This window comes from Arachis ipaensis, chromosome B5 (genome assembly GCF_059453495.1).
Source record: "Arachis ipaensis isolate K30076 ecotype BB chromosome B5, ASM5945349v1, whole genome shotgun sequence".
Lineage (NCBI taxonomy): Eukaryota > Viridiplantae > Streptophyta > Magnoliopsida > Fabales > Fabaceae > Arachis > Arachis ipaensis.
Window position 1 is genome coordinate 11,681,206 of NC_142440.1, and position 12,375 is coordinate 11,693,580.

Sequence of the window (12,375 nt, forward strand, 5' to 3'; positions counted from 1 at the left end):
TGTAAAGCATCTGGTATATTATTAATTAATTAATTGATTAATGCAGCAAGTTCCCGATCGATATGCTCCATATATGAAATCCAAAAGGAATTGCATCGAGTCGTCCAGAATGTTTTAATGTTTTAAGGGAATGTCTTTGGTGGAAAAAGAATAATTAAGAGCTTAAAAGACCATGTAAAAAGATTCTATATCAAGGGTTGGGATGATTGCTGTACAATAATTATTGGTAATGTTAGTTTTGATTCAAAGTTAAATGTATTTGTAGATTGGTATAATATAGTTTGATTAGACCAATCATTTAATAATCGATTTTTTTAGATGAATTGGTTTACAATTTTTTTTTTGTTGGACTTTACCACATGGCCATACCTATAACCCACACAAACATAGCTCATAGAAACACAACTCATTTTTTCTTTCTTAATTTTTGGTCAACATCATGAACAATTTCATATCATTCCCTGTGTTATTTTTTGCTTCAGTTATTTTTTCTCTTATAAGATTTTTATTTTTTTTATGGTAAAATGAAATCAAAACTTATACATATTTTTGTTTTCTATTATTATTATTATTATTATTATTATTATTATTATTATTATTATTATTAAAACAAAGCACATCTTTTTTCTATAGTTGCATATCTTTTTTTTACTAGTAAAAATTAATTTTTTATTTTTTACACTATTATTTGACTAAAATGAAATAAAATAACAGATTAAAATACACACAGATGCTCTATGCACGAGAAGTAAATGACTTTATTCTTCAATAAAATAAAAATATTAATATTATAATTAATAATTAAATTAATTATTTATTATTTTACATATATAATACATTTAAAATAATAAGATAACATATAAAATATTTTTGGTACACACTAATATTATTAGGTCTACAACCTAATATTATTAGAGTGATTCTTATTAGGTCTACAACCTATTATTATTAATATTATTATTAGAGTAATTACCTAAATCAGTCTCCGAAAATTTTAAAAGCGGACATTTTAGTCCAAAAAAAAATTAATATACAGATCAATTCCTAAGATTTTACTCCAATAGACAAATCAGTCCTCAATTCATTTTTCGGCAGAGTAATTACCCAGATCAGTCCCCAAAAATTTAAAAAACGGACATTTTAGTCTCCAAAAAAAATTAATATACGAATCAATCCCTAACGTTTTTTTCTGTCAAACATAATAGTCCCTTGTCTATTTTACTTTTACTATCTGTCGACCTTTATTATTATTAACTTAGCTTTTTGCATGTAGACAATGACATTATCATATTAATACACTCTCTTCATTAGAAACAAGTAAGGTGAATAATGATAAATTTGGATCCTCTAAATTTTGAATTTTCACTTTAGAGAATAAAGTGTGATCTCTCACCATTTATTTCATAGGTGGGACTAAGAAAAAATATGAGAGAAAAATTATTTAAGGATGAGAGATCACACTTTACCCTCTAAAGTTAAAATTCAAAATTTAGAGAATTCAAATACAATAATGATGCTCTGAAATCCAAATTAAAATATTTTTTTTAATACAAACATGTTTTTTAAAATAGGACATCTTTTGATTATATTAAATACAAAAATATCAAATGATTTTAACTTTGACTTTTTTGTAGAATAATTTTTAATAATTTTAGTAAATGTTATTATTATTATTATTATTATTATTATTATTATTGAGTGACTATATATATACTCATGATTAAGTTTACCATTATTTTTGTTCAAAAAATATAAAAAATTATGATATAGTATTATTGAATTTGGAAAATTTTAAATTATTATGATGATCAAACATTGTTAAAAATATTATTTACAAAATTGTTAATTTAATTTTTGGTTATTATTAACTAAATTATCAATTGGTTGTTTAACAATTTTATTTTATTTTATTTTTTTTTTGTCACATGGATTAGACAGCCCCTAATCTTAGGCATTACTCATGTATTACACACCCACACAACACACTCACACACACTACATGAGTTCTTTTTAAGGGTTCATATTTCCTCTCCTAGGATTTGAACCCGAGTGCAGCTACTTGCGAGGCAGCAGATCTTACCACTAGCCCAAGCCTCGGCTGCGTTTAACAATTTTGTTGAAATATGCAGATTTTGTTATTGGACCAAAAGAAAATTTAAGCCCAATATAATGATGAGGTTCAGCCTTAGCAAAAATAAATTCAGCCAAAAGAAAATTTGCTTATGCATCAAATTGCAACTAATGGGAAGCCCAAAACAAATTTCTTTTGATCCAACAAAGAGTTGGTCCAAAATTAAAGAAGAAAGAAAAGAATTGGAAGCATGCTTTTCACGGTTACCTTTCTCCATGGGTGATGGAATTCAAAGTTTAATTAACTTGGTTTAATTGCATGTATTGGTAACTGTAAAAGAAAATTAAATAGAGTTAATTGCATTGATGATTCCACACGTTACTCCACTCCTTGAGTAATGTGAGTGGGATTTCAAATAATTTAATTGTACTTTGAAAAGTTTTGTATCTTTTCTCTCTTCTCTCTCCTCTCTTTCTTTTGTTTTGGTCACTTCACTGACAGTAAAGAAGAAAATGCAAGCTATCAGAAGAAGAAGCACAGAAGCTATGAACAAGCAAGAGGTTAAGATGATGATGACCTTAGCGAAAAGAAGATCCAAAGCATGGTGTGGTTGAGATTTTTGCCACTAAAGGCAAGATATGGTGTAGAAGCTTCAAGATCTCCATGCCTAAAGTAGAAGAAATCTGTTTCGGTCAGAGAAAAAGATCTCTGAGGTGAAGCTCGTTTCCACTTTTGTTCATCCATCACAGAAGGTAGCTACTGTAGCTATGTGGAGGAAGAAACAAAAATGGAACAGATGGAGCTGTCAAGGATCAAGAGTTCATCAAGGGTCAGAAATCTTTCTTGGGGACCAAGTCAAGATGGAAGGCTCAGATTGATGAAGTTTGATGAGAAGGGATAAGAGAGAGGTAATTGCATATTGTTTTTGCTTTCGGTTCCTTCTCTCTTCTTTCTGTCCGAACTGGTTTTGATGATTGAAGAAGAAGAAAGTGGCTTGGTTCAACCGGTTTCAACTTTGGAAGCTTTCCCTTCTATAATAAGGGTGAACGACCAAGGGTTGAAGCAAGGAGAGAAAGCACAGAGTTCTCATAGCTACCCAAGCTAACAGAAGTTCTTCTCCTTCAATGAGATTCATTTTATATTTTCTTTACTTTTGTCTGTCTGAGTCTCATGGTGAAAAAGGCAAACAGAGTGAGGTTTGTAAGAAAAAACCAGTGAGAGAAAAAAGGCAGAGAGTGCAAAATTAAAGAAAAAGCCAATAGATGTCTAAGAGTTCCTTTGTACATCTGTGGTGTGTTTCATGATCGTGTAGGGATTCCCTTACAAGTTGGGTTAGCAATTTGCAGTTGAAAGCTTGGTAGGTGACCAAGTCAAGTTCAGTTTTGGGGATAGATTCTGAACTTGTCCCGGATAAGAATGGGTAGTTCCTAAGGAAGAATTGGTGTATGTAATCAGTTGATTACAATGAAATTTCATCATTGTTGTGATGAAAACTGGATGTAGACTGCATTGCACTTAGCAGCTGAACCAGGATACTTCTTGGTGTGATTTTCTCTTTCTCTTCTACTCCATTTCTGTTTCTGTTGCGAAGGAGACAAAATTGAAAAATATCTCCTGACTGGTTACGAGACAAAAAAAAAGTCTCGTGTCTGGTTATGAGACAAAAGGCAGAAAAATCTCCTGAAGCTATTTTAAAAGACAGAAAGTGACACTCAGCGAATATAAAGGATAATTATATAAATAACCTAACGTTAAACGAAATAATTTACATCACATTCCATGATAATTATATATTGCATCGATGTCATAAAATAAAAACAAAATCACAAAAAACATCTCAAAATATTCTTCAAAATCACTGAATATAACATTTATAATATTGATTTTGTATGTGCAAAAAAAATTAGTTTTACTTAGTTGGACTGATAGATAATTGTTTTGGATAATTCAAATTCCTAAATCTTTAGCCAGCCATAAATATAATTGATTCAACTGTTTATGTTCAAATATAAACCCTTCAAGCATAATTTAGATTTTAACTAATACAGATCAAGTATTCAATTTTCTCCTTTTATGACCACCTTCTATATAAACCTAATTAAAAATAAAAAATTACAAAATATCGAATCAATCAGCAATACAATCTCCAATCAAGTTATTATAGTAGACCTACTTTTATATTGATGGTCTTCTTTCATTCTAAATGCATTAGTTTGCTTCTCAATCAAATTTCTTTTTACATGGCTGTGTGACTAGTATATTTATAAAATAAACGTTACATTTTATATAATTATTCAATGGCTAATTTATTATTCTGTTCTGTGTAGAAATAATTGATACAAAAATACCATCATAATAATAATAATTTATAGTTGCACCAATATCACTAAAATGTCTAAATAGTTAAATATAAAGAGAACCACCAACCAATACTTAAGAATTGAGTATTTTCATCAAAGCATATAATCCCTTCAGAACATATAATCCCATCATAATAAATGAATTATTATGGAGAAGGATCGAAGGAGGTGATGAAATTGTGGGTGAGAAAGAAATTTGTGTGAGAGCAAGAGAGAAAAGTGACTGAGTTTGGATTAGATTTTAACCTAATATAAATGAGGTTATTTTTGTAACTTTATATTTATGAATATTAAACGGATACCCATAGGATAGGAATTTTTATTCCGTCCCTGTCCCGTTGATTACACTGGGCATCAGTACCCCTCTCCGCCACCCACGGGCCGCGGAAAAAAATGCTCTCGAAATCTGCTCCACGGCGGATAAATCTCTGTGGATATTCACCTCGGCGGAATGAGGCAAGGGATAATAAATCTCCGAGGGATAAATCTCGGAGGCAAGGGAGTTGAAAGAGGCGTCGGAATGGGAGAGGCTCTGCAGAGTGGACAAGTAGGGTGAAGCCTCAGCCATGGATCTATGCACTTGATATGGAATTGGTGGCCACAATCAGGTAACACCCTAAGCATATCACTGCCCTTGTAATCTGCAAGGCATATAGAACAGCATGCACAAGTTGAATCATTCTTCTTCAGTTTTTTTGCTTCAGAGTACAACAACTTTGGATAACTCACAAGTGATTCTTCATCTATTCCAACTTCAAGCGCATTCTGTCTCCTATTAGGAGCTGCACGAGGGAGTTGTTGCTGATGGTGTCTGGTGCAGAAGTAATAGGTTAGGGTGATGGTGGTGATAAAAAAGAGGATCCCAAGGTAGATTCCTATGCCATAGAGATAGCCGGTGATGTTGCTGGACCCAACGTACCCCCCACTTGTTGTGTTGCTCATTTCTTGGAATTGAATCAGCAGTGATGATTGGTGTCATGGTGGAAGAAAGCCATGAAATTGATGAAGCAATTGCTGTATGTTTTATATATTTGCCACTTGTATGTTGTAGCATTAGCATATTATATACATTAACAAGAAGAAAACCAAACAAAAAATTATTACAAAAATGTTACGCAAATATTTTATGTTTGAGATGTTATGTTGAATATTATATCATTTATTGTTAAATAATATAACGTGAGTCAACACAATAATGTTAAACATTTAGGGGATATGTTACGGTTACACCAAAATCAGTCACCAAAGTCGGCCATCAGTATAAAATACATGTTAAAATATAAATACACATTATAAATAAATTAAACCACACATGTATTTATACACAAATACATTGATAGCTGATTTTAGTGGTTGATTTTGGTGTACAAATAGCATTTCTCAACATTTATAGGGATAAATACATGTGTATTTTACTGTAAATACTTATATGAGGAGTGCTAGGGGCCAGTAACTTTTGTGTTTTGTAGCTATTAAGTAGCCATCAATAATATTTTTAATGATATGAAATTTTATCCAGTAAAATTACTCACTTTTTTATGGTTACATATTGACCAGAATTTATTAAAGTTATTAGCTCCTAAATTTTTTCATTTTATATTTCACGTGAATATATTGATAATCGAACATTTTATATTATAACTTAATTATATATTAAAATATTTAATAGTTTTTTATTATTAATTTTATGTGAATATGTAGTCATTTTATTTTATATTTTTTTATGTTAGTTATTATAATTTAATAGTGCTAAAAGTAAACACATTTTATAATTTTGTGATTTGTAGCTATTAATTAATTATTATTAATATTTTTAATGATATAAAATTATATTTAATGATATAGAATTATATATTTTTTTATGATTAAATGTTCACTAAATTTTAATGAAGATGCTGATTTCTGGAACTTTTTCATTATGATTACCTCTTTCCACTAAATTTGTGCAGATCAACTAATTTTTGAACCATAATCTTGTATCTTACTATGTTTTTATAGAGATATTAATTAAAGCCAGACTTTTTTTTAATTAAAAAAATTAAAATAAAAATTTATATATTTATTTTTATACGAAATTGATATGACTAAATAATTATTAAAAAATTAATATATCTTTATAATTATTTTATTAAAAAACTAAATAACTCTTTTTTATTGACATGACTAAAATATTTTTTACAATAAAAAATTAAGATTAAATAATATTAATCTAATAACTTTAAAAATGAACAAAATTTAAAACCAAAAAACAAAACAAATTAAATTTCTAATTATTCATATCACTTCTTAAGTGAATATAGAGAGATTATGTCATTTGAACTGTAATTCATTGGCAAATAAGTTTATGTTCGTTAAAAATAAATCCATATTCTTGTATAATTAGTTCTTTATTTTAAATTTAAAACCCTAATCATAAACTATTAATCTTACCTATTAAATTATAAATTATAAATTTTAAAAATAAAATTAAATAAATTAACTAATTAAGTAAAATTTTTTTTTTTAATATTTTCTCATACCTTTCGTTATTGTTGCCAATGGTGGCGAGTATACCTAAGCTGCTTCCGTATGTTATAAAATAAAAAATATTATTAAACGTTCTTCAATAAGAAAAGATTTTGCTGCACGCCATTATAAAATGCATGTGTGTGACATAATCTTTGTATGTTGTTATATTATATATGTTCACTATGTACTTAACTGGTACTTATCATTTCCATATTATAATTCATATATACCCAAGAACTTGGCAATTGCCCTATATTTATAATATTAGTCTCCCTGTCCCACTCTAATAAGCACATATACTCTTTCATGATTAGATGGGCTAATAAGATGTTTATTTATAAAAGAGTTATGTTATGTATATACTAAAATTAGCCATTAAAATCAGCTTATATATAAAATATATGTTAAAATATAAATACACATTGAAAATAAATTAAATTATACATGTATTTATATATAAATACATTAATGAGAGTGATTAATTTTAATGTATAAATAATATTTTTATTTATAAAATCACTACTTTTTATATTTTTTGTTAACGCTCTTATCCCCAGTAGAAAAAAAAAAGGTCATCACTGAAAACTGAAAATAAGGAGAAGGGATGGGATGCATGTGTGAAGGGTCACGCCAGAAGCATGGAGAGAAGATATATTAATACAGAGAGCAACACACAACATGTGACTATGAATAAGTAACTGCTCAATCCGCATCATTAGCCCACTTAATTCTTATCTTATCCTTTCTTTTTATCCGCCTAATTACGTGAATAATACTCACATAAAATTGATTAAAGTATTTTTTATGTAAAAATAATATTTAAAATGTTAATAATGATATGTTAAACAATCTAACTAAACATGTCAAATTCTTTATTTTCAACTATAAATAATATTTAAAATATTAATATTAATACGTTAAGAAATTTATCTAAACATGTTAACAATTATAAACTTTGCATGACTTTAACCATTTTTCTCTAAATAATTACTTTAAATTCATTTTATTCCATCAATATATTCATTCCTTCTGCCCCTTGCCTTGGTTATTATTCACTACTAGTATAAAACCTGACCTACGTCCTGTAAAATATTGATCCATTTTAAATATTTCTTGATATTTATTCATTAATATTAATATTTATTATTTTTAATTTAAAAAAATTGTAATAAAAATTTATTGTATATTGTATAAAATTATTTTATTTTTTGTTTATAAAGACTAAAATAATTTTATTATTTTTCTACTTCATATTAATAGATTTTACTTAAATATAAAAGCTATTATATATATATATATATATTAAATGAATATTATTACACTACTATTATTGTTATACAATTCAAAAAATTAAAATTTTAATAAAAATAGTTTATATTCAAATCACACAAACAACAAATACTAAGTGACACTTATTTATATTATTAGACCCTAGCGTATAGTCTGTGAATAATGTGTTCAATTTATTTTATTATATTTATGTATAGTTTGATTATAAGAAGATTAATATATATTTATTAAAAAATTAATTTATTTAATATACAAAAAAATTAAGTGATTAATCTTTTTTTTATATTGATGTTTAATTCGATTAATAATTTTTTTCAAGTGGTAACCTTTAAAACACATTTTTAACTAAATTAAAAAAATAGATAAATGAACTATTATAAAAAAAAGTAAAATTAACTATTCAAAATTTTTTTTCTAGTATGTTTCTTGCCACTAGTATATATTGTTTCATAAATCTATTTTATTTTTTATTTTTTATTTTTTTAGTCTATGTGCAAAAAAACTTATACATGAATAACAAATTTTTTTGCACATTATACAAATTGAGTGGTTAATATTCTTTTATTATATTAATGTTATTAATGTTTAATTAATTACAAAAAATAAGTATATAAAATTTAGAGTGGTTACTATTAATTTGTATGTTTAATGTTTTTTTTTTCAAATGGTAATTTTTAGAACACATTTTAACTAATTAAAAAAATAAGTAAGTAAATATATTTGTTGTTATATAAAGATAAAATTAACTATTGAGATTGTTTCTCTTTATACATTATTAGACTATACTTATTATTTCAATTTGTATAATTATCCCAAGTTAATCTTTAATATATATAAAATATACATCTAACCAATATGTATATGCAGTGGCGGAATTTGAAACAAAATTTTGGGGAGCCAGATAGAAAATAATTGTCAAAATATTTTTGATATGGACCCCATTTAAGATAAGCTTATCTAATCTCATCTCTCTGGTTTGGGTGATATATTGCCAAATTTAAAGCCGTTTTTCAAGATCTCGTTCCAAAAAGTTATGGTTAAAGTCAGATGTAACTTTTTGAACTTTTGAAGGTTATATCTCACTTTCTTCGTGATTCATTAAAGTAGAAGAACTATCTACAGGTGTTAATATTGTAAAAATTATATGTTCTCTTTCTTAAATATTAGCCTTCCTCTTAAAAAATGTATCAATTCTTTAATTTTTCATTATTATTTTATATAAAAATTTAAATATATATCTTGTAAGATATGTAAAGAAGAAGTTAGAAGGACAAATATTAAAATTTATAATATTATTGAATTTTTTTTTATCAATTTATACAAAATACAATAATATTAATACTTATTGAATATTCTATTATTTTTTATTATATAAAAAATTAAATTAAATAAATAGTAGAATATAAAATAATATTAAATTAATTAAATAAAAATATCTAATTTTTTATATTTGAACTTAAAGATAGAGAGAGTGTTATTTATTGAAGTTATTAGATACTTTAAATCATAATAAAGTATTTAAATTAATTGAACTATTTTTTATCTTTTAAAAAAGTACTACTAAATTTTTTATAAAAAGTTTGGGGGCCATGGCCCCCTTGTCTAAACTAAGCTCCGCCACTGTGTATATGAATATTATATTATAATTTATAAGTATAATTTGAATAACTAAGATTAGCATTTAGGGCTCTAAATATATATTTATAGAAAATAAATACTATTATGTATTCTAATATATTATGTATCATTTTAAAAGAGGTTCATATTTTAATTAAAAAATAATAATTATATTAATTAAAACACAAAACACGTGAAAAAAAATATTCGTACACTAAATACTTTTGATACATGATAAAAATATAGTTATTATTAATTAATAATATTTAAAGTATTTTTAATTAACCAAACAAAAAAATTTTGTATAATTATTCTTAAAAAAATATTAATGTCAAAATAATATTTATTATAAAAGATATATACATAGTTAGAATAACAAAATTAACCACTTAATATATTTCTTTTAGATATCTATTACTAATAAATTCATAAATATATCTTACTTTTTATTATAATATGTCATTCACCACCAAATAAATTTAGACTGAGATATAATTGATGTAAAGACTAAACTTCCCAGTTTGCCGTTTTATAAATTTATTGTTCACTCCATCATATAGTCTTTTTCATTTGTTTGACTGATGCTAGGATTTAGTCAAGAGCGATAGATGAATAATGATTTTTTCTATCTTCTTATATATGGAATTGAATGAATTTGTTTGATCTAAAATTTTTTAAATTTTTGAGATATATTATTTTCAGTAAAACCTATAAATATTAAGATACTAAAAAGTTGGTTTCTAATTCAGTTGACATTAGTATAAATGAATTAGATCTAAGACTTACATGAATTAGTTTTTTGCCAACGTGCTTCTCTCCTTGATTACTTGTCACTGATTCATATCTAGTGATTACTTAAACTACTATTTATTTTTAATTTTCTGGAATAAAAAATTGTGTTGCTTTTTTTTCCTTCTAGATTTTTATACCACTGATACCACCTTTCTTCAAAAAGAATTTGTTCATGTTTTGCTAGTCCATCAAATTATTTTTGATAGGAATCATTTAAGGACATTATCTGATAGGCAATACAAACCAAATAAAAATTTATCACTCGTCTACATGACAAAACCTAAAATTTCAGCAACTTTTAATTTTAACTAATAATAAAAATTTAAGCTAAAGATAAAATCCTTAACAGAAGACAAATACACATACTTATATCTAAGGATACATTTCCCCACATATCTTAATACAAATATATGTTATCAAATTATTTTCATATTTTTTTTTATAAGTTCAACTTACCAACGACAAAAGAGACAGTAAATGTGTAAATTTCACAAAGTACATCTAATGGCAAATTGATATAGAAAGATAACATAAACTAAAAAAATAAATAAATAAAAGACGATTACATTAATTTTTATAAACAAACTATATACAATAACCATTATATTAAGACCCCTGCACAGCCTCAAAACAATTCAAAAATAAAAATTAAAAGCATAAATATAATACGTAAATTCTAAAATTCATTGGTGTGAAAATGAAATACTTAACTCTTTAGGATTTTCTATCCGACGGTGATCACGGCGAACAGCAGGCGGTTGTGGCAGCAGAGGAGCTCCCTCCTCCCCCACGTTCTCTGTTTTGCGTCTCCTTCTCTACTTTTCTTCTTTCAGTTTTTTCCTCTCCCTCTTTCCAATGAATTTCTTCTTCGGCGGTGTATCCAGTAGCTGCAATATTCTCTGCGATGGCTTCTATTTTTTCCTCCGTTGGAGAGTATTGAAGATGGAGATCTTATCAAAAAATTCAAGAGCTTTTGCTTTTGATTCAAGATCTTATCAATGAAATTGATGGTGCTGCCCTACTGAATTAGAGAGAGTATGAGTGAATGGTTTGAATTCAAAAAATTAAATTTAAAATTTTTCTTTTATTTATAAATTCCTGGCAACTCCAAAATTTGAAAATATTTTAAGAATGGGTGCCTTTTTTCCAAAATTGGTACGACGAAGTGTTGAAAAGAAAATCGAAATGATGCTGCATTTGTAAGATGTTTGCATATTCGGTTATTAATTATTATACATAGGTTATTTTTTACAATTTTTATTGTCTTTTCTTGGAGCCACTTGTCAATTGTTGGAGCTTAACACTTGTCATAAATTTAGCTGCTCCACTTGTCAAGAATCTAATTATCTACTACTCTCCTATTATATATACTAGTGTAAAGCCCGGGTTACGTCCGGGTCATGTACATAATCTATTTTATTGTATTTATGTATAATTTATTTATAAAAATTTAATTATTCTGTTAAACTCTATAATTTTTTAAAATTTTTAATTAGGTCTTTATATTTTTTTTCTTTTTAATTAAGTTCCTGCACCAAATTTGTTTTTAATTAGATCTCTATACTTTTTTCTTTTTATTTAGATTGCTACGCCAATTTTTTTAGTTGGGTCATATACAATTAAACTAATTATTGTCAAGAGGGACCTAATTAAAAAAAAAATTGGTGCAGAGACCAAATTAAAGAAAAAAAAATATAAGGACCTAATTAAAAATTTTATAAAATTATAAGGACCAAC

The 12,375-nt window shown here is 26.2% G+C and overlaps 1 protein-coding gene across 1 annotated transcript; it reads right to left on the reverse strand.

The window, feature by feature from the left end:
• Window positions 1-4,839: 4,839 nt before the first annotated feature.
• LOC148563383 (RING-H2 finger protein ATL70-like) lies at window positions 4,840-5,459 on the reverse strand. Its single transcript, XM_088488919.1, has one exon. The coding sequence runs from the start codon at window positions 5,371-5,373 to the stop codon at window positions 4,870-4,872; it is 504 nt and encodes a 167-aa protein (XP_088345045.1). The 5' UTR covers window positions 5,374-5,459; the 3' UTR covers window positions 4,840-4,869.
• Window positions 5,460-12,375: the final 6,916 nt, after the last annotated feature.